The sequence below is a fragment of the Cervus elaphus genome, chromosome 32 (genome assembly GCF_910594005.1).
Source record: "Cervus elaphus chromosome 32, mCerEla1.1, whole genome shotgun sequence".
NCBI lineage: Eukaryota > Metazoa > Chordata > Mammalia > Artiodactyla > Cervidae > Cervus > Cervus elaphus.
Genome location: NC_057846.1, coordinates 21,847,688 through 21,870,789, shown reverse-complemented (window position 1 = coordinate 21,870,789; position 23,102 = coordinate 21,847,688). Strand labels below are relative to the sequence as shown.

The following is a 23,102-nucleotide window of genomic DNA, read 5'->3' as shown; positions in this document are numbered from 1 at the left end:
AAACAGTTTTGCCAGTATGTGGCAGTTCTTTCAATTTTATATTTAAATGTAATCTTTATTTTTCAGATTTAGCATATCGTTAAGCATGCATAGATGTCGTTTTCGTGATTTCCTTAGCCGTTTACCTTACTCCCTTGAACACTGACATTTTCCTGACTGCCACGCACGTGATATATTTCTTTGGCATCCAAAAGGTTAGTCTTGAGAAACTAATTTATCAAGAACTTAGGAGGCTGATCCTTCTTAAGCTATGGCTTCCTCACAACTTGTAAGAGCTTCTTAGTAATTAAGATCAAATTTGTTCCCTCAGCTGGTTGAAATTGAATGCCCTCTGGTTCTGTTAGGCAGATCCATGGATTTGATGACTTGCTGTTTCTTTTCCTGCAGAATTCTAATTTCACTGGTGGCAGCCCCCAACCTCCCTGCCCCCGGCCATTCGGCACTTCTATCCTGACAGTGGGTCTAATTAGGGACTTTGTACAAAATAACTAGTGTAATCAATGGAAAACCTTGGAGCAAGTTTACAGTAAAAAAAATAAAGGAGATTGTTCTTATGAAAAGAGGGGCAAACTTGGGTTTCAACTATGTACTGTCTTAGACAAACAGGGAAACACAACGGCTTATGTATGAGGCTTCCCCTGAAATTTAACCAGCTTAACATAAGTGTATTTCATTTTCAGATATAAATGTTTATAAACAGTCTTTAGGAAAGAACAAATCATGATTTTATACATTTATTTGACTTTTATCTGTACATTTTTTAAAAGTTTTTTGATGTGGGCCATTTTTAAAGTCTTTATTGAATTTGTTACATACAATTTGTTGCAATAGTGCTTCTGTTTTTATGTTTTCTGTGAGATCTCAGCTCCTCGACTAGGGATTGAACCTGCAACTCCCTGCAGTGGAAGGCTAAGTCTAAACCACAGGACTGCCAGGGAAGTCTCATTTTAATCTATAGATTCAGGGCTAATTATTTTCAAAGAGCAGGAGATTACTATTTCACCATGAGTATCTAGAAAGGATGTATAGTAACAATGTTTACTAAAACCTCCTTCTATAGAGGCAATGTAGGAACAGATGGAATGCTCATCTATGGGATCAAACCTCCCCATGAAAATACACATATTGGCCTTTACTTATAAAGAGTCTGTTTACTTCATGGAAGTTTATAATAAAACTTAAAATAACTCAAGGTTAGTGATTTCCAAATTGATGACCAGGAAGCAGGCTGAAGTTTGTACTGTCTCTAAATAAAAGGTTTGCTGAGAGATTAATAGCCTCTATAAAACTTCAGGGCCACATTCAGCCTCGTTTAGGTTGTGTCAAGTATGTCAGCCCATTAATTATCTGAATGATAAATATAACTTCTTTAATTCTCGACATTGATAAGCTTTTGCTTAGAAACTCTGTGTTACCAGGCAGTGTGCTGACAGGGAGCAGCTGACTCCGATGAACCTTGGGGTCTTTATCGATCTATTCTGTGTCACTTGTGCTAATTTTGTTTGATCTGTTCTGAAACCGGCCTGAATTGTTAAGGTTTTGTTTTGAGTTTTTTTTTTTTTTTTCCATCAAGACTCTTTCATAAGCTGTGTTAATGCTGTATTTGATACATATTTTCTCCCAGAAATACACACCAAAATTTGGTTCCTAGAGACTTTTGCAAATATTTATATTGTTTTTTGCTTCTGCTTCTTAAGGGACTGTTGTCTTATATTTGGATAGGACTGTGCACATCTTTAATATGCATACTGGCTAAGAAAAGCTGCGCAGAGCTTAAGATGACAATTACCAGATTCAAATGAGAGAATCCTCCCAGACTGACCATCAAGGGTCTGGGCTCCAGGTGTGCTGTGTGTAAACCCAGGGACTGTGTGGCTGTCAGATACACGACTTGACTTTCATGTCCCAATGTCTTTATGAAATAAGGGATTACTGAGGACTCCACCAGTTCTAGGCTTCTCTGGAAAAAATTAAACCATATAGCTTCGATTGTATTCAATCAGGGTGCAGTTTCTCTGCTTAGGGGTTTTTTTAAAAGGCATTCTGGAAGCATCTGGGGTGAGAGCTACAGCAAACGGCTGCTGATGGCAGCGACACAGAAGGAATACGCATCTGTGCGTGTGGACAAATTAATAGAGAACAGGCTTTATACCTTCCCCTCCTTCCAGCAATTCAAATCTGCTCCAGTTCTGAGATGTATAAACCAGATGGAGACGGTATACACAGGCAGGAGGGGACACTTGAAGAGTGTTTCATCCACAAACAGATGAAAAAAGGTTGGCGGACAGCAATGAAGAAGACCCCACGTGGGCGTGCATGCTTGAGTCGCTCAGTCGTGTCTGACTCTGTGACCCCATGGACTGTAGCCTGCCAGGCTCCTCTGTCCATGGAATTCTCCAGGCAAGAATACTGGAGTGGTTTGTCATTTCCTACTCCAGCCCATCTGGAAGTACAAGAAAATATATGAAGAGAGGAGACATGCTTAGTCAAGAGGTGATTCTAAGACCAAATAGAAAGAAAGGACTGGGGAATCCTCTGTGAGTCAGTCCATCTGGTGGTGTTTATTGAAACATGGATACTGGCCCGGCTTCAGGAAATCCCATGATAAATGGAGAATTTGGGGATTAGAACATGCCCGTCTTCTCTCTGCTCATGTCGTCTACCCTCTGATGCACAGGTCCTGGACAGTTAGTGGAGGTGTAAATCTCATCTCTGTGCTTCTTTCAAATGATAGATGCCATAGTAACTTTAAAATATTGAATAAGATAACCGAGCATAAATTTTTAAATTCTGCAATTAAAAGACTTTGTTCAAAATGCCATTAATTTTCAGTTTAGGTGGGAAAGAGAAGCAGAATTCCTCCGTGTCCTTTTTCCTTCTGCAAGTGAATTATAACTTTTTAGAAGTTGAAATAAATACTAATGAGCCCTCTATTCTTGTATCACGTTGAGTGGTCTGTTGCTGAGTTCTTGAGGCATCTTGCTTCCTTTTTTAAAAATTGTAACTGCATTTTATAATACATGATGGTTTCCCGAGTATGTTCACCTGTAGTCATTCATTTACTCAGCAAATACTCATGGGACATCTATGATACATATTCTATGCTAGGCACTCAACAGCAGTAAATAATGCCCATGATGTCTGTGTTCAAGGAGCTCGCAGACTAGTAGTAGAGCAGGTGGACGGGACTGGGATAAACAGATGTTGCTGAATGTTCTTTTTGAGGAAGTGAGCGTTACCTGGAGGTCTGAAGGATTCATTGGGCCCCATCAGGTAAGGATGGGATGGTGGCAGGTGCTGGGGGATGGGAAGAGCTCTAGTCCGAGGACCTAGGTCTGGGGTCAGAGCGAGGGAAATCTGAAGCCCTGAGGTTGGAGGCGTCTGTGGGAGCTCCGAGGGAGGGTGTGAGGTCTGTAGGCTGGGTGTGAGAAGCAGGGGGTGATGTCCGCGTGGCCTGTTGGCCTGGGGTGACTTCATGGGGATGGGTGAGGTGACTCTGGGAGAGGACGCAGAGGCCAGGCCCTGGCCGTGTCCCTGAGAGCCACGGGTGCAGAGGCTGATGGACGCGGACGGGGCTGCAGGGAAGGACTGTGCTTTAGGGAGCATGCAGAGCATGTTTCCAGAAGGAGCAAGGGGTGGCCAAGTAAAGGCTGCTGAGAGGTCCAGGGAGGTGGGAAAATGCCCGTGTGGTTCAGCACCACGGGGGTCACGCCCTCACTGCAGAGAGCAGCTCCTGGCAGCGGGGAGGGCTGAAGGTACACTGGAGGCAAGTGAAGGACGCCCCGGAGGTGAGGCAGTGGGCAGAGCGGACGATGATCCGGTTTTGAGATGTCTGGGAAGAGAGCAGGATGACAGCCATTTGGGGGGGGGGGGGGGTCGGTGAGGGAGAGGTTTATGTTGTCTGACCAAGGGCAGCGTCTGGTGTCTGTCTGTCTGTTTTTGCATCACATAGTTGCTTGCAGATGGAAATACTCCAGGAGAGAGAGAGATTGATGAGGGATGTGAGAGGGCCGGTCCCCAAGCTCATCGCTTAGTGATGGGGGGAGGACGTCGTGTGGGGACAGAGCCCGTGACAGCTGACCTTCGGTTCCTGGAGTTACAGTGGGGAACGTGATTTTCTTGGGCTCCAAAATCACTGTGGACAGTGCCTGCAGCTATGAAATTAAAAGATGCTCGCTCCTTGGAAGAAAAACTATGACTAATCTAGACAGTGTATTAAAAAATAGACATCACTCTGCCAACAAAGGTCCATATAGTCTAGGCTGTAATGGTTTTTCCAGCAGTCATGTACGGATGTGAGAGTTGGACTCTAAAGAAAGCTGAGCGCTGAAGAATTGATGCTTTTTTGAACTGTGGTGGTGGAGAAGACTCTTGAGAGTCCCTTGGACTGCAAGGAGAGCCAACCAGTCCATCCTAAAGGAGATCAGTCCTGAATATTCATTGGAAGGAGTGATGCTGATGCTGAAACTCCAATACTTTTGCCACTTGCTGTGAAGAGCTGACTCATTTGAAAAGACTCCGATGCTGGGAAATACTGAAGGCGGAGGAGAAGGGGACAACAGAGGATGAGATGGTTGGATGGCATCACTGACTCAATGGACATGAGTTTGAGTAAACTCTGGGAGTTTGTGGTGGACAGAGAGGCCTGGAGTGCTGCAGTCCATGGGGTCGCAAAGAGTCGGACATGACTGAGCAACTGAACAACAGCGATTTGTTGTTGTTCAACAACAAATTGTTGTTCAACAACGGCGATCAATTGCTGATTTTGGTGAAGGATGGGGCAGGTCCGTGGCAGAAAGAGGAAGGAGGAGGCGCAGGAGTGGCACGGATACGGGGGAGGAGGAAGGGGGGGTGGTTGTGTTGGGAGGGGCGTCGGGAAGTGCTGAGAGCTGCCCGGGAAGTGTGGGGCAGGGACAGGAGCTTGGGTCTCACCCGAGAATCCTGAATTATCAGTTCAGCCCCGTTTCCTCCTGCCGAGTCGGGGTCGGCATGTCACCTGAGGAGGCGTGCCTGATGGAGCTGGGGTCAGTTACAACCCACATCCTGACTCCTGGCCCAGTGCCCACTGGTCGGTCCCAGTTCACCCTTAAAAGCTGTTAGCCCTGGAGGGGAGCGGGGAGCTTGACTGTGTGTTCACACCGGACGCTGTCCAATGGTGGTGTGCGTCCCCCTCCCCCCTGCGCCGCTTGGGTACCTTTTCATCAGACGTGTCTGCATCGCAGGTGCATGGTGGGAAGGGAGCTGGGCCTGGCTCGCCCTGCGGTGAAATGTAGTGTTTCCCGCTCCTCCTCCCTCTGACCTGATTGTGTGCCCTTAGCACACAGGGAGGCAGCGTAATTAGAGTTCCGGGGGCTGTGTTATCAGTAATGGAAACACCGCAGTCAGAAGTCTCTTTAGCCCTAAGCACTACCACTGGGGCTAAGTGGCTCCCCTGGGTGCCCTGCGCTGCTCGCCAGCAGCCTCAGCAAGAGGAAGGGGGCAGGGGACGGGGACCAGGGCAGGGGATGGAGGGGGAAGAGATGTCTCCCCTCCTGCCCGCCCCGCTGGGCAGCTGGGGGCCACAGGGTCTCAGGAGGGGTCAGCAGGCCCCGATGTTTACCAAGTCCACCTTTGGGGGCTGCACGCATAGCGGGTCTCAGAGGCGGGTCCTTTTCTTTCAGTTTCATAGGCCAGGAGGCTGCGCTTCACGGGATGCAGAGGGTCATAGAACTCTGGTCCGGGTGGGGGGAAGAGTCTTCTAGAGAGCAATGTAACTGCGGGTTTCTAAGTTGGTTCTCCCCTTCCCCTATCCACCTTAACCTCCAGTCCTTTAAAACTCTGATAACGAATCCAGTCACTACTTTGCAGATGTGGGAACTTCACTGACGGGAGATGAGACAGAAGAGTGATGAGGAGTGATGTTGTTGAAGGCCAAATTGTAGTGATGTTTGCTGTGGATTTGGGGGATGATGGACAGTTTATAACCTTTGTGGGGGTGCCGGGGGGTGGTCAGGCAGGGAGGGATCCACTTTTTGTTTTTGTTTTTTACTTTTTGTTTTGTATTGGAGTATAGCCGATGAGCAATGTTGTGATGGTTTCAGGTGGCCCGCGAAGGGACTCAGCCATACATACACAGGTATCCACTCTCCCCTAATCTCCCCTCCCATCCAGGCTGCTACATCACATTGAGCAGAGTTCCCTGTGCTATCCAGTAGGTCCTTGGCGCTCCGTTTTAAATACAGCAGAGTGAACCTGTCCAAGGGAGGGCTTCACTTTGGAGGCTCCCCTGCTGTTCAATTACTGACTTGAAGGACGGGTCCTTTGGAGGCTGGTGGTGATGGATGAAGCGCTGTCAGGATATCCTTCAATAATTAAGAAATAGGTAGTTGAAATTCCGTCTTAACTCCTGAAGCAGGGAAGCGGGCCCCTGCATGGATCTGTTGGAGGAGTGGACACACACCCCACCCCTCAGCAGAAGCCCCCCATCAGGTGTCTGAGGTGGGTACCGGGTGCTCATGCTCCAAGAGATCGACCCAGGTGAACCCCTCGCTTCCCTGTATGACGCCAGCAGTAAAATCACAGACCCTGCTTTCCAGAAGGAATGCCAAAAAAGCTCCATCATCAGAAGAAAAAGAAGCGGAGTATCTTGAAAGAATTAACGTTGAGTTGTTTTTTTAAATGCACGCATCAACCTTGGACTCTGGCACCCGTTTTGTGTCAGTTATTAATTGAAGGGTGAAGCTTTCACCTATTTCCAGCCCCGAGCACACCCTTCTTGGCTCCGAATCCTGACCCCCTGTCTCAGCAGGGAGATAAACTGTTCCTACTTTGAACCCGGGTGGCCTCCCCACCCCAAGAAACGTCACGGCCATCAGTCAGGGGCGCAGGAGTGTCCCCAGAGACGCCGAGGCCTGTCCAGTGCAGCCTGGGCAGCGCTGGCAGAAGGCGGGGCGGGCCAGGCCGAGTCCAACAGGTGCCCTGCGTCTGGACCTTCCCCTCGCCCCAACACTGCTTGCTCACCATCCTGTCCCGCTTTCTAGGTCAGCCTCGGCAGAATAGCCCTCAGGCCCTCGAAAGTCATTTTCTTCAAGTAAAATCTTGTACTACTAATGAGAAGGAATCTTAAATAACCTGGAGAGTTTAACTGGAATAGAAACTTCCATTTTCCTGACCCCAAATTGTATCAGGCCCCGGTAGCTCCCCTCACGTCCTAGCAGCCACGTGATGATTGGTTTGGGCTAGAATCACATTATTAAATTATTTGTGGAGCGATTAGCAGTTGTTTAGCCTTTATTCTGAGGCTTCTTCTTTTTTTTTTTTGAAGACCTATTTAAGTAAACCTTAAGAATGCTACTGTCTAAAATAGATATTGTATTAGTCTTACATCAAAAGAGATGAAAGTTAAATCTATAAAATGTTGAGTCTCTTAAATCTAGCGAAGGATGGAATATATCCTGTTAATTTGTCAAACTTCCAGAGAAACGCCTACACGAGACAGTAAGGATTAATCAAGCCCTAGTAAGAAGGAATTTGAAAAATACAGTTTTCTAATTATACAGTCTCTTCTCCGTGGGCCAAGGTTAATGCGTTCTGAATTCTGACAGTCAGTAATATAAAAGAAAAAAGACCAAAGCTTATGAATTGTCTTATAATTACCTGAAACAGAGGTTCTCCTTCTAGCAATCAAGAACTTTTGGAAGCATCAATCTGATATTTCCAGCATTTGATTCTTTTCCTTTTTAACAGTGTTGAGAATCATTGAAGGTTTCTGTGTCACTCTTTGTACTTAACGAATACACATGTAGTATTTGGAGACTTCTTTTGCTTATTGCTCAGCCATAGGTGAGTAATTCTGGGTAAACAGAAAATGAGTCTTCTTGTGTGTGTGTAACAATTTAACTGTCTTCTGAATACTTCCTAGACACTGTGTCTCTTTGGAATACTTCGTCCTGATTCGTGCAGTGAATGTGGAGACCAGGCTCATCTTGAGATCAATAGCAGAACCATCCTCCTCGCTTGGTTTTTGTGCTCAGGCCTGTTTGTAGTTCCAGCTGAAGCTCTTCCTAAGCTACATCATAAAATCGCTAACACTCAAAAAGATAAAGGCATCCTTTAACAGTGCCATCAGATATCTGCAGAGTGTTTATCATAGTGGACTCAGCCCCCCAACCCGCCCCCCAAAGAAGAAGCCCGCGGAGAATATGGGAAATTGGGGTTAGAAATGCAGATTTCAGGGTTCTGCAAGTAGATCTGCTCTCCGAGAATCTATGAATGGATGAATTCTCAAAGTCGACCATTGTGGGAGGAAAACCAAAGAGCAGGCTTGCACCTTGGGAAATGCCCAGAAACCTGAGAGCAGGGCAGAGGCCCACAGAGACGGGGTCTGGTGCTGCTGAGGGGGCTGGTGGGGGGTGTGGCGAGGGATCGAGAATCAGGGGCCAGGGGAGCAGGGAACCCGGAGACTGCAGCCAGAAAGGGACTGGATTCAGGTAAGCAGGAGGCTGCCTGGTGGGGTGTAGGCGCAGCCTCCCCTATGCATCTCTCCCAAACAGTAATCACATTGGGAGCTTGGAATTGGCCCTGGGGGAGTATTTGTACCACAGGAATCGGCAGGTACTATACACTAGGGCTTAGCTTTTGGTTTTTTTTTTTAAATAGTTGGTTATATACATGTCCCTTGGACTGCAAAGAGATCCAACCAGTCAATCCTAAAGGAAATCAGTCCTGAATATTCTTTGGAAGGACTGATGCTGAAACTGAAACTCCACTTTGGCCACCTGATGCGAAGAACTGACTCATTGGAAAAGACCCTGGTGCTGGGAAAGATTGAAGGCAGCAGGGAGAAGGGGGCGACAGAGGATGAGATGGTTGGAAGGCATCACCGACTCGTGGACGAGTTTGAGCAAGCTCTGGGAGTTGGTGATGGACAGGGAAGCCTGGCGTGCTGCAGTCCATGGGGTCACAAAGAGTCAGACATGACTGAGCAACTGAACTGAACTGTATGCATGCACTACGTTACAGAGGTCAACAGGTTTCCATGAACTAGTATTTCTTAAACTTTTTACATGGCAACCCAGCAAATAAAGGTTATACCCAGAATCGTTTTTAGGAACTTCCTTAACTTTGCCAGGGCAGTTTTGGAGGGGAAGAGAGGGTCCGGGCCACTGAGCCTGGAGGCGGCGGAGCTGAGAGGTCAGCCAGGCCTGGAGACTTTCAGACCCGGGGACCCAGGCTGACAGCACAGGGGGGCCCCTGAGTGTCAGGCGCTTCCGAGAGCGGGGATGGGGGGCTTCTCCCCTCAACCCTCAGATGCAGGCTGGAGAAGCAGGTGTTAGAGTTCAGTGGCTGGGGTGGGTGTTGGATGCATCTGGAATTGGAGTGGTGCATGGGTGAGCAAGGGCAGTGAAGCGTGGGTGGGACGCGTGGGGTTCATTTTTGTCTTGTCTGGTTTTGAACACGCAGGATGGTGGATTGTGACTTGTTCCTTACTCACGTGTGCCCAGCACTTAGCCGCTTAAATGCCCGGGAGACCTCTTGTTTCTCTAACAAGAAGCTCTGTATTCTCCATTCTGTGATTTTTGTAGTTAAGAAACAGGAAGTCTGTTTTATAGTCCTGTGTGTTACTTCTATAAACTACCCTTGATACAGGGATGTCGGATGCCGCCCAAGAGAATCTGTTTCATGTGATAATTTTCATTAATGAGTCCAGACATAATGTCAAATTTTGCCCCAGACTGCCTCCAAAGAATTAGAAGAAGGTAGTTTCAACGTGACTGTTTCTAAGAGAGGCAAAAGAAGACCATATCCTAGTGTTTCCTAACAGATTCAGAAACTGCAGTCCTGAATATTAATACCAGCGCCATCAAAAAATAGTCATTAGAGGGGAAAGCATATTTTTGATATTTGAATTTAAGAGGACCTTCTGTATTTTCCCCAACGTCCCCATCAATAATTGGAATCTGAACTCTCTCCTTTATTCATTCAGTAAATATTTAACACCCATTATGTTCATGGCATAACATTGGGCTCTAGGGGAGTTACCGGAGAACCTGAAAGACTGGGCTCTGCCCTCAAGGGGGAAGTAAAAGAAACAATTGCATCTAATTGTTTTTAACACTGAAAAGTGTTAATACCAGCTTGGGAACATCTTGGTCACCCAGGAGGGAAATGGGGCTAAGGGGGCCCCTCCCAGGCCGATGCCCTGAGAGCCCTGAGTGTCCCCCCACCCCGGGGTTTTCAGCACAGAGCCTCGGGGAGCCAGGCTCCCGTCCCTCTGCAGTCAGCCAGGATTGTTCTCTGACCGGCTGTGATCTGATGAAGCACAGCCTTTTTTTTTTTTTGCCCTTTAGATTTTCTTAACAATGCCAGAGACTTCATTTCCACACGCGGCTAAATCGTGGTATTCATAGGCTAAAATGAGTGCCCCTCAACATCTCCCGAGAGGCCCCTGGCCAGCTTTCTGCCTGCAGCATTGCAGAGCTGCTGCAGGGTTTGCAGGGACACTGAGGATGTCCCCCGAAAACGGGAGGCCTGGGGAGGAAGTGGAGCGGGGTCTGTGTCTTGTCTGAGCCACCAGAGTGGACTCTCAGTAAAAGTGCACTGATTTAAAAAAAAAAAGTGCACTGACTGAACGAGCATGCCCTGGCTCAAATACACGAGAGCCGTGAGTTCAGGCCTCTCTTGTTTTAAGGCCTTGTTGGCTGAGAGAAAAACACAGAATGTAAGAGCTGTGAGTTGAATCTTATTCAGGGTCTTACTGAGGACTGTAGCCCAGGATTCAGCCTCTCAGGTAGGTTGAGGAGCAGCTCTGAAGAGGTAGCGAAGGAGGTCTGGGTATACGTGATTTTGGCTAAGGAGTTTGTGCCATCAGCATACGGTATAAGCCAGTCATGAGGAACAGGTATCTCAGTTAATGAGTTTAGTGCTTTCCTAAGTCCTGAATATTTATTGGAAGGACTGATGCTGAAGCTGAAACTCCAATACTTTGGCCGCTCATTCGAAGACCTGACTCATTGGAAAAGACCCTGATGCTGGAAAAGATTGAGGGCAGGAGGAGAAGCAGACGACAGAGGATGAGATGGCTGGATGGCATCACCAACTCAATGGACAAGAGTTTGAGTAAACTCCGGGAGTTGGTGATGGACAGGGAGGCCTGGCATGCTGCAGTCCATGGGGTCGCAAAGAGTTTGACACGACTGAGCTGAAATTAACTGAACTGAACTGAAATGAACTGAACTGAAGTATGGGAAGATTCATGAATCCGGGTTCATCAAAATATTTTCTTGGAATCGGTACCTGATTTTTTCCCGAGAGATGTCTCTGACTGTCTGAGGGCCGGCGCTGCCTGCTTTCCCAGAGCAGACTGCCTGCGCCTGTGCTCTGTCCTGAGTTCCTTTCAGGGCGCACGGCAGGTCAGTGACTCCAGCGGCTGCTGACCTGATCTTGTAGAACCGACTGGTAAGCAGCATTCTTAGTTTTACAGCCTCAGGGCTCCTGGAAGAAGGTGCTCGGGGCAGAAGGTGGATGAGTTGGAGATGCAGGGGGAGACCTTGGAAGGCCCCATATTAAGAATTAGGAGTTTTGTATGATTTGAACCAGGGCCGGATGGTAATTCATTCAGCAAACATTTATCTAGCACTGGTGTGCCTGGAATGTGTTAGGTCCATCTGCAGATACGAGAGGATTATTTAAGGCAATGCTTCCTCAACGTGTCTGCAGAGAGAATCTCAAAAATTCCAAAGCCCAGACCATCACAGTGTCCAGGTGTGGGACACAGACGTGGGTGTGTCCTCCCTGGGGGATTCCAGTGGGCAGGCAAGTCTGCAAATCACAACCAGAAGGAGAAGAATTTTAGATAATGCAGCCAGAAACCTAAGTGATGTTATTAGAAAGCAATACAGCAGCCTGACAAAGCAGGCCGAGGATTCTGGCGTGAAGACTGCAGTGGTGAATTCTGCTAAGCCCTGTGGGTTAGGTGATGGGAAGAGCTCATCACGTAGCTGGGGAGTTGGGTGGGCTGCAACAGGTACAGGACAGGAGAGGAGGGGGCCTCCTAAACCCTGGACTCAGTCAAGCCTGGGGATGCCCTTAGATCACGGATTGGGGTCACTGACCTGTATAGCAAGAACTCGACGTTCCATGGTCGTTAAGTGAATGGATGTTTTTCGTTCAGGTGACAAACTGCTGGTTATCCGCTGATCTTTTTCTTGAGGGTGTGTGGACTGAGAACCATATGGGGCAGCAGATCCCTGGGGACAGAAATGCTTAGCTTCACTTCCTGATTCTCTTGCTCTTAAAATTGCTCTTTGCCCTTTTAATGGCTCCGGCAAGTATCCCCACGTGTGCTTATCAACACACAAATGATGCTGGCAGTTCCATCCCCAGGGTCTCTTGGAGCCGTGAGCTCCTGCTCTGCGTGGGGTGGGTGAAGACACTTGACCTTGGCCCCTCCTGGCTGCTCTGGGTGCCCACAGGCCCAGAGCTGCTGCGGTCAACGGTTTTCACTGCTCATCGCCATCCCGTCAGCCCACGTGGCGCTCGTTTTTCAGTGCTTTCCGTCTCTAATCAGGTTTTGAAAAATCGAGTGTCGTCTGTGTTATTTCAGAGGGGCGAGTGGGATGCCTCAACACCATCAGCAAGTTCCTCGTGAGCGTGCCGTCTTAAGTTTTTCTTTCTCCTTCCAATCCGCAGTGTGCCACGCGGAGCTGAATGCCATTATGAACAAAAACTCAGCAGACGTGAAAGGCTGTAGCATGTATGTCGCCTTGTTCCCGTGTAATGAATGTGCTAAGCTCATCATCCAGGCAGGTAGGACCCGGGCCGTCCCATTTGTCGCGTTTGCATCTCTGCCTGCTCAACGCAGATGTGTTTGATCTTAAATCACCATTGTTTCGATCTAAATTAATTGCACTATCAACTTTGCAAGGTATTTCCCGTGTTTTGTTTTTGAACGGTGCCAGGTATTCTAAGACTAATTGCATCCTCTGTGATTCTTAGCATGTTTTTAATTTAGTTTGCAACTTCTTAAACTGCAAGCTGCCGAAAAACAACACAGGCATTGCATATAATTACTGTCAGGTTACCATTTTCTGACATATTGTGCATAGATTAGGGGGAGGGAGAGAAGTGAACTTCTGTCAGAAACAAGGTCAGCTGGGAGTCTCTATATGAAATTTTAATTTGTCTCTAATATGTGGTAGATGCTTGGGACCTAAACATCTTTCTACATATAAACGTCGTTAAGACTCAAATGGTCCGACTTCAGGTTTTTCCCACGTTACGGTTACCATAAATCTGTACCATTGTGTGCTGAATATTTCACCTTTTTCAAACTGTCACATCTCAGATTCAGCTACACTTTATCTCCATAAAGCTCTCGGCTTGAGATTTAAAGACTTATCATGTTAGCCAGATGTGTGCTTTAACGGGGCTGTTTATCACAAGCCCGTGGATCTCTGAGCAGAAGGGGTCTGGGGGGTTCAGGATCTAGAGTCTCTGTTAAGGAATGTCGTGGGCTTCCTCACTGGCGTGCACCGTCCTCTGTGAGTTTTCCTCGCCATCCTCAAGCACAGAGGTGACGGCGGGTGCGTGGGAAGAGCCGCTTCCGGTGTCCCTTGAGCAGGTGACGTGTCACATGCCCTCCAGACTCTTGCCCCTTATGCTCGAAGTGCCCGGTGAGACAGGGAAGGAAACCAGGTGGGCCCTTTGCCTTGGACTGGTCTGCTGGCTTGAACTGGTCTGCAGAGTCTTACTTGGCAGCACGCTGGTCCTCATCTCTGATTGTGTCAGCCTTCTCTTCCACCCCCACTAGCCTCTTGAGTTAAGTTGTGAAAAAAGAATATTCAATTGCCTGCAGTAAAGAAAATTTGTTAATCGGATCAAGGCTTGACTATTTGACATGTTTTCATTTTGCATTTATTAAAAAAAAAATCCATAAAGACTGGAGGGCAGATGACATCTAATCCGTCCGCGGCTGTATTTGAAAGCAGCAGACACAGGTGTCAGTAACCGGATGGCGCGTGCGGGTCCACTCAGGAAGCGTGGCTCTCCAGACTCGCCTGGGGCTCCTCTCCGCGTGCCTGTTGCCGTGTCTCTGCGTGCCCATAATGAGATTTCTTCCATCGTTGCCTTTGAAGGTATAAAAGAAGTCATTTTCATGTCTGATAAATACCACGACAGCAATGAGACCACAGCTGCAAGGCTCATGTTTGAAATGGCCGGGGTCTCCTTCAGGTGAGTGGGAGACGCTGGGGGAGAAGGTACCGGGAAGAGCCTGATGAAGACTGCACGTTGGACCTTGTCTGATGTTTAATTTCTGCCTGGGAGGCCTGACTGCCACACTTGGGGGCATCTTTTATTTTTTTAATTGAAGCATAGTTGACTTACAATGCTGTGCTAATATCCGCTGTACAGCAAAGTGATTTAGTTATACATATCTATATACACACATTCTTTTCTTTAATATTCCCTTATGGTTTATCATAGGATGCTGAATATGGTTCTCTGTGCCACGCAGTAGGACCTTGTTGTTTATCCGTTCCATATATAAAAGCTTATATCTGCTAACCCAACCTCCCAGGCTGTCTCTCCCCCAGTGCCATCCCCCTTGGCAACTACAAGACTGTTGTCTATGTTTGTGGATCTGTTTCTCTTTCATGGATATCTGTGTCATAGTTTAGGTTGCATGTGTAAGTGATATCATATGATATTTGTCTTTCTCTTTTCTGACTTGCTTCACATAGTTGGATGATCTCTAGTTGCATCCATGTAACCTCATGTCATTCTTTTTTGTGGCTTAGTAGTATTCCATCGTGTATGTCTACCCCATCTTCTTTATTCATTCCTCTCTTGATGGACATTCAGGTTGTCCCCATGTACTGCCTGTTGTGAATAGCACTGCTGTGAACATAGGGGTATGTGTCTCTTTTGGGGTTAGAGTTTTGTCTGGATACAGGAAGCATCTTTTTAAATACGATGAGTTACAGCTCTAAAGATTATCCTCAGGGTCTATTTTAATGGGTCGTGACAGAAGTATTGGAAGACTGTGTAATGATTACACTTTAATATTAATGGCTTCCCAGGGCTTGAACTAATTATTCTGGTAGTGAGAAATTTTAAAATTCACATGTTTTTATTATATTAGCATTAAACCTTTCTGAATTTTGCAGATGTAACATAACAACTCTGGCATAAAAAATTTAAGGTGAAAGTAACCTGCTAGGTTGGAACACTGGGAATTCTTTTTACAGTAATAGTTTAAGTTGGGATTTAAAGTTGTTGAGATTTGTATGCCTTTCTTTGCTATGCAGATATTGGGAGGTACATGTTACTTGCAAGTTAGTCCAACCACTTTTGGTTTCTGGTAGAAACTTCTTTTAGACTGAAAACTCTTGAAGATGTTCCTTTATATATCTGTGGTCCACAACTGGGGTCCTTATAATTGGTAACATGGCTAGCCTTTTGGATTCTTTAGGGATATAGGTTATATGTAATGAATCTCTTGGACTATTGTGCCTATGAGACACAAATTATTTACAAGTAGTAAAGAATCTAACTGGGTTGGGAAGATCCCCTGGAGGAGGGCATGGCAGCCCACTCCAGTATCTTGCCTGGAGAATGCCATGGACAGAGGAGCCTGGTGGGCCATAGTCCATGGGGTCGCACAGCTGGACATGACTAAAGCAACTAAATCAGCAGCAGCAGCAGCAGCAAAGAATCTGCCTGCCAGTGCGGGAGACACAGGTTTGATCCCTGGGATGAGAACATCCCCTGGAGAAGAAAATGGCAACCCTCTTCAGTATTCTTGCCTGGAGAATTCCTTGGACAGAGGAGCCTGGCGGGCTATAGTCCATGGGGTTGCAAAAGAATCAGATACGACTTAGCGACTAAACAACAATAATTAGATATTTACTGTTTACTGATTTTTTTAAGAATATGTTTAGCCCTCAAGTATGTTCTTTTTACCTTTTTGAGAAGATACATTAATGAGTAAAAAAAAAAAACCATGAGTTTATTTTACTTCTGCATTTATAGAACATGATTTTTAAAATCTCTTCATTAGAGCTGGCTGACTTTGGCTATGCACAAGAGCAAAAGAAAATGTACTCTTTTTTTTTTTTTTTTTGCTTTAGAGCGATTGCAGGTTGGCTGCAGAAAGTTCCTAAACAATAAGATAAATCTGGTGGGGAAACTAGTCATCGGATGTCATGCCGTGCAGCTAAGTTGTTAGAAATCCTCTGATTCCTCAGTAATTCATGAACTCAGCCAGCTGATGAACACACAAACCAAGCCACCCCATGCATCTTTTTTTGTCTTTAGTCTTTTCCTGTCCCTGTTTCTCTCCATATGGTACACTCTAATTGGCTCCTATAGAGACAAAATATCAAGTGAGTCCCAGGGAATTTTTTTTTTTCCCCTCCCTGCAGAAAATGTAGGTTAAGCCAAAGTAAACAAATGGCTCTAAGTCTTCACTGGATAATGTCTTTCTATGTTTTGTTTCTTACCTTTAGGAAATTCACACCAAAGTGCAGCCAGATTGTCATTGACTTTGATTCAATTAACAGCAGGCCGAATCAGAAGCTGCAGTGAGCGCCATCTCATTAAATCTCCCGAAGATTGGGATTATCCTCTTCTAAGAAGCTGCTAATGCGTCTCATCTTGAAGTTACACGTAACTTTTTAATAACCGGGACGGCCAAAGTCGACATCTAAAGAGTATAAAACCTCAAGTCTTCCCGACTCACCCTCCTGTCTCATGGAATCTGCATCTGTTGAAACTCTTGATTTAGGGTTTAAAGTAAAGGCGCCGCCCCCATCCTGTCTCCTGGTTCACCGGTGGCTCTGCAGAAGGGGGTCAGCCGTGTGTCCTCCACTGTTTCACCCCCCCTCTTCAACACCACGTGTGCTGGCAAGAAACAAATAACTGCGGTTGTGTTCCTTCCGAGATGAGCAGACACCCTGACCTGAACATCTGGCCCAAATGAAGCAAACTATGTGATGCCCTCGCAGGGAAGAGAGAGCCCCATAGAACCGTAGCATTTAGGCATGTGCTCTGGAGAGTTGAGGGGACCCCCCCCCAACCCAGAAGTCCTGGAGGGGGTGCACCTTCATCCTGACGGGTGATGAGTGTCGCTGAGGCAGGGGTTTCTTTCTTCACTTCTGCGGTCCTGCCACCCCCGGGGTGGTGGCACCCTGTCCCTCTAGGGGCTGGGGACCCCTGTTGTTCCAGCTCCTCACTCTTGGTTTGTGGGGGATGCGGAGCTCTTACCTTAGCGTCTCTGAGTAACGAGTTGCTCCTGGAGGAGGCCGCCTGTCTCCCTGCCTCGCCCTGGTCCACGCCCTGCGGGGTGAGGGGTTGTGTGGATGGAGGGGCGGGCACACACTGCTGCCCTGTGTACCACCACGGTTCATTTCCAAGGCTGCCCTCCTCGCCCATCAGTGAAACGGGAGCAGGTTTCCGTTTCGTCCAGGTCTGTTGGTGACGCGAGCTCGAATGTGCGCCTGGCGCCCTGCCTTCATCATCGGCCCGACTCTCGCCTTCCTAATCACCGCCGTTTGGGGAACGGGTCACAGTGCACCTTGTCTTTAATCTCATTTAATTCTTAGTAAATGTGCTCAGTACCTTCGTCGAGAAAATGGTTTCTTCATCCTAAAGATTGTGATCGTTTAAAAAGACTCTCCTCTTATGAGTTTTTATTTTGTCTCTGAGGTTCTGTACGCCAAATTCTGGGGCATTTGTAATTTGGCTCCTTGTCAACGTTATTAAAATCGTATTAGAATCCACCACGCCGAGGTATGTTCATTTTTGTATTATAATGATGTGATCGACTCCGTTTCTGTCATCTCCGGGTTGTCTGTGAAGCACACTGCATGTATTTTCATGCTCAGAGAACAGATTGAAGCACCAATGCTGTGTGCCTTCCCCGGGGGCTGATGGGTGATGCGTCTCCATGGACCCAGAAACTGAAGATGCCCAGGCCGGCTCTCTTCCCCGTCTGTCCCCCAGCATGCCCCGCCCCTGTCTCAGGTGCGGCTGCCGACAGGTCATCTCAGCCAGCTGACCAGTCCCAGGGCCTCCTCCATTCCAGAATCCTCCAGTCTCCAGTCTGGCTTTTCCTGCTGTTCCCGTATCGCATTCTTTCTTTAAATCTCCTTTACTTTCCTCAGTTTTCTTTTTTTTCCTTCTATTATCTCTTCCGAACCCCCGCCCTCTGCTGTAAAATGCATGAAACAAAAAGTATGTAGACAAAAAAATCAGTACAGATAGTTAAAGATGGACAATTAGGTTAAGATTTTTATGTTGCTGTAAATGAGTTGTGAGCCCTCTTGGCAAGGATGGTGTCAGTGGTAAAGAACCCGCCTGTCAAGGCAAGGAGATGTAAGAGGCATGGGTTCGATCCCTGGGTTGGGAAGATCCCCTGGAGAAGGGCACGGCAACCCACTCCAGTATTCTTGCCTGGAGGATCTCACGGACAGAGGAGCCTGGCGGGCTACAGTCCATAGAGTCAGAGTCAGGCACGACGGACTCGACTGAGCACATAGGCACATGTCATTGTTACGTCACATCTGTGAATGGGCCTGGGGGTTGGTATCCGGTGCAGTCAGCCCTCGGTGGTCACAGATTCCACACATGCAGGTTTAACCAACCTCAGATCAAAAATATTCGGGAAAAAATAATCCAGAAAGTTCTTAAAAGCAACACTTGAATTTGCCACGTCCATCTATTTCCAGGCAGATCTCTCTTTGCTGTGTTCTGCAGATACTGTGTTTCTTATATATATGGAAGGTTTGGGGCGACCCTTGTTGGAGCAAGTCTGTCAGCACCGTTTTTTCACTGACATCTGCTCACTTCATACTTCGGTGTCACGTTTGGATCATTCTCACAATATATTAAGCTTCTTTACTAATGTTTAGTGTGGTGATCCGTGATCATTGAGGTTACTGTTGCAAAAAGAACATGACTCACTGAAGATTCTGATAATGGTTAGCCTTTTTTAGCAGTTAAGTATTTTTTGATTAAGATATGCGTTTTTTGACATAATGCTGTTACACACTTAATAGACTGTAGTATAGTGTAAACATAACTTCTGTGTGCACTTAGAAGCCAAAAGCACATGCCTCAATTTATTGTGATACTTGCTTCACTGGTGTGGGACCGAACCCTAAATACCTCCGAGGTCTTGCCCATACATAGGTTTATATTGTAAATATATTTACAGCTATTTACTTAGGTATGATAAGTGATCTAGAGAGGACTTAAACTATACAGAGGATATTCATGGGTTATATGCAAATACTGCACCATTTTATCTAAGGGACTTGAGCACCCATGGATTTGGGTATCCTCGGGGGTCCTGGGGGCCAATCCCCTAGGATACCAAGGAATGACTGTAGTGCATCTAACTTGCTTAATTTTGATAATGTCTTATATTTTGTCCCATTTTGTTACATTTTTAGTGAAAGTAGTTTTTATTTTTTTCATTTCCTTGTTGGGAGGAGGTTAACAGGGAGGATCCTTGCTAGAAAGGAAGCACGTCTTTTGATCGTCTGGTGGGTTGTGTGTGTGGTGGTGATCCCACATGGGTGGGCATATAAAGTGTCCGCGTATAGACCATGTTGCTGAACTTCCTAGTGACTGGACTGCACGTAATTCCGTGTTAGTTTCCTGTATCACTGTCGGAGCCATAGAATCTTCTGTCCAGAGAACTCGGTAGATGTCAGCGTTCCAGTTAATAGAGGTTTGCTTTGAACTGTTGCCTTTGGGAACAGCATTCCAGAAGGAAGGCGTTTTGAGCCTTCTCTTGCCTTTCAGGCTCGGCTGGATAATTGTGGTGAATGGAGGCTGATTCGGAGGCAGTGTTGCTGCCTGTCATGGGTAATAAATGACAATAAGGAAACCATCTTTCACGGAACTGATGGTAGGAGAACTCCATTTAAAAGGCAAAATTTCAGGCAAAATTTCTCAGGGAAATGATAGGAACTCCATTTCCCTGACACATTTTGTGCTCTCTCTTCCTTTTTCAAAGGGTCTGTCCTTAGAGACTTATGAAGCCCAGCAAGATCCAGCAGTGGAAGTGATCAGAGATATTAGCCATTTCCTCCTTAATTAAAAATGAAGCAAAATAAGGAAACAAGCATAAAAAGAAAGGCTGAAAAAAAAAAGGCTGAAAAGAGCTTGAATAAAAATGTAGGCTTGTATGACCAGTATCTATACTTCCTCTGTGCCTCTAGAGGAAGTGGGGTTTTGTGGGGGTTCTTTTGCTGTTTTTTTTAATATGCTTATTTCTTTTATTTAATTAATTAATTAAACTTTTTTTTTGGCCAAGCCATGCAGCATGCAGGATTATAGTTCCCTGACCAGGAATTGAATCTGCATCTTTTGCAATGGAAGCAGGGAGTCTTAACCACTGGACCGCCAGGGAAGTCCTGAGGCATAAGTTTTGATCTTCCAACATCCATATCCACCTGAGGATTAAAAATATTTAGGTTGGAGAATCAACTGTTGTCAGAGGAGAGCCTGAGAGTGCAGGGCAGGTAGTTTTCCTTTGGGTGATGCTGGTGAGACGTTTTCACACTCATAGTTCACTTGGTTTTTTTTTTTTTTTCTTTTAAAGTTTGGCTTCCCTGGTGGCTCAGAGGTTAAAGTGTCTGCCTGGAATGCAGGAGACCCCAGTTCGATCCCTGAGCTGGGAAGATCCCCTGGAGAAGGAAATGGCAACCCACTCCAGGATTCTTGCCTGAGAAATCCCATGGAGGGAGGAGCCTGGTAGGCTACAGTTCATGGGGTCGCAAAGAGTCGGACACGACTGAGCGACTTCACTCACTTCACTCTGAAAGTGGTAGATTCTGCAAGTCCTCAGTCAGGAGGGCGACCTTTAAGCTCCATGGGAGGACCAGGCTGTCCATGAGAAGGTCTGTGCTCTGCTTAGTTCCAGGAACCATGGTGATGAGAGGTTAGCATTGGCCGAAGCTGGCAAAGCAACCCTGGGCCAGGGGCTTTGGGAGCTGGGATCACGTTTATCCCATTTAGATGAAGGGTGCCCAAGAATTCTGGAAGATCTGGAGCTGGTTCATTTTTCAGATTGTTGGAGCGGGGCTAAAAGCCCATTGATTTGTGAGACTAGATCAATCTCCAAATCTCTGTTGAGTGCCTAACCAGATATCAGGGCTTACCAGGTAGCTCAATTGAAAGAATCCTACCAATGCAGTAGACTCAGGTTCGATCCCTGGGTCAGGAAGATCCCCTGGAGAAGGACACGGCTACCCACTCCAGTATTCTTGCCTGGGAAATCCCATGGGCAGAGGAGAGTGGCGGGCTGCAGTCCATGGGGTCACAAAGAGTTGATGTAGCTGAGCGCGCAACCAAGTATCAGGTGGGTTCTCCAGTGCTTCCTCGTTTAGAGTCAGAGAAGATACAGGCTTGTTAGATGAAGCCCAGCTCTGCCGATCTCAGGCTAAATAACACTCTCCACCTGCCGGAGCCATGCAAACGCAACCTGCGGTTTAATTTCTTTGGATCGAGTTGTCTGAAGTGTCCACATCCATATGAGTAAGGCCGGTGGGGAGATGGCCAGGGTCACAAGTGAGTGTCTGCAGGTTCCTGGCTCTAACTGCACTTCCAAAGTCAGATATTTTTAAAGATTTTTAAGGTCCTTCATTAATTTAAATTGCGTTCAGTATTTCCAAAGAAAATTGGAGTGGAGTTCTGTACACCACCTGCTCCCCTCTCAGCTATTACTAGGTGGAACCCACAGCTCTAGGCCTGGACCCTGAAAACGATGCTGCTCTTATTTTTGGAGGCCAGCAGCCAAGTGAATGCTTCCTACCCATCCTGTACTCCCTCCTGAAGCCCAGGCCATATCATTACCTGCCAGCTGCTAGTCTTTTCTGTTTTTAAGTACATTTTACAATGTAAAATATACATAACACAAAATTTATTATCTTAACCATCTTCAAGCATACAATTCAGTGATAACTAAAAACATTCACATTTTTTTGAGTGCCCATCGCCATCATCCAGCCCCAGAAGTCTTTTTATTTACAAAACGGAAACTTGGGACTTCCCTGGTGGTCCAGTGGCTGAGACTCTGCACTCCCAATGCAGGGGACCCAGGATCGATGCCTGGTCAAGGAACTAGATCCCACATGCCGCAGAGAAGATGGAAGATCCCTGGTGCTGCAGCTCAGACCTGGTGCAGCCAAATAAAATGTCAGTATTAAAACAAAAACCTGAAACTCTTGTGCCCATTGAATAGTGACTCCCCACTCCCCTCTCCCCTCAGTCCCTGGCAACCAGCATTCTACTTTCTGTCTCTGGATTTGACTACTCCAGGTAACCTCCTAGAAGTGGGATCATACAGAATTTTTTCCTCGTGACTGGCTTATTTCACCAAGCGTAGTAGCCAAGGTTTATCCATACTGCAGCATGTGTCAGAACTTCCTTCCTCTTGAAAGCTGAATAATACTCCATTGCACACCACGTTGTGTTTCTCCGTGTCTGTTGATGGAATTGTAGATTGTTCCCACCTTTTCTGCCACCTTCTTTTGAACGTCTGATGTTCCTCTACAACCTGGCATCATCCACATGGGTCCCGGCCTGCCTCCCTTCCTACACAGGTCACCCAGACATCCTGGAATATTCCTCATATGTATATATATATTTTTTTATTTTATTTTTTTCTATAAGCCTGCCTTTTTTTTTTTTTGGCCACATTCTGAGGCATGCTGGATCTTAATTCCATGACCAGGGATCGAACCCGAGGCTCTCTGCAGTGGAAGCTTGAAGTTGTAACCACCGGACCACCCTAAACCAGCCTTTCTAAGAGGCTCTTACTCTGCATCCTCTGCCAACACACAACTTTCTATGTCTCTTTCAAGACTGAGCAGGAATCCTGCATTGTCTGTAAAGTCGCCCCTGGCCTTCCCCAGCTGGGAGCAATCTGTGTCTTCTCTGCAATCCTACAACACTTATCGTCAGCAACAATCTTTTTGGCAGTGAATCGTGCACTGTTTTATGACATCTCTTCTACTGTCTAGAACTGCTATTGAGACATTTCATTTAACTTTTCACAGTGATCTCTTCCTGTTCTAACTAGATGATTAACTCCACCAGAGCTTGTCTTGTTT

General features: G+C 46.6%; 1 protein-coding gene across 6 annotated transcripts in view; it reads left to right on the top strand.

Moving 5' to 3' along the window:
- The window catches only part of DCTD (dCMP deaminase), a 117,241-nt gene extending 99,482 nt beyond the window's left edge, over positions 1-17,759 (top strand). For all 6 annotated transcript variants that reach the window (XM_043893647.1, XM_043893648.1, XM_043893651.1 and 3 more), the window contains 3 exons: positions 12,670-12,786; positions 14,115-14,211; positions 16,488-17,759. In XM_043893647.1, coding sequence (XP_043749582.1) covers positions 12,670-12,786; positions 14,115-14,211; positions 16,488-16,566 — 293 coding nt within the window. In that variant the 3' untranslated portion in view covers positions 16,567-17,759. The remainder of the gene's footprint in view (positions 1-12,669; positions 12,787-14,114; positions 14,212-16,487) is intronic.
- The last annotated feature ends 5,343 nt before the right edge of the window (positions 17,760-23,102 follow it).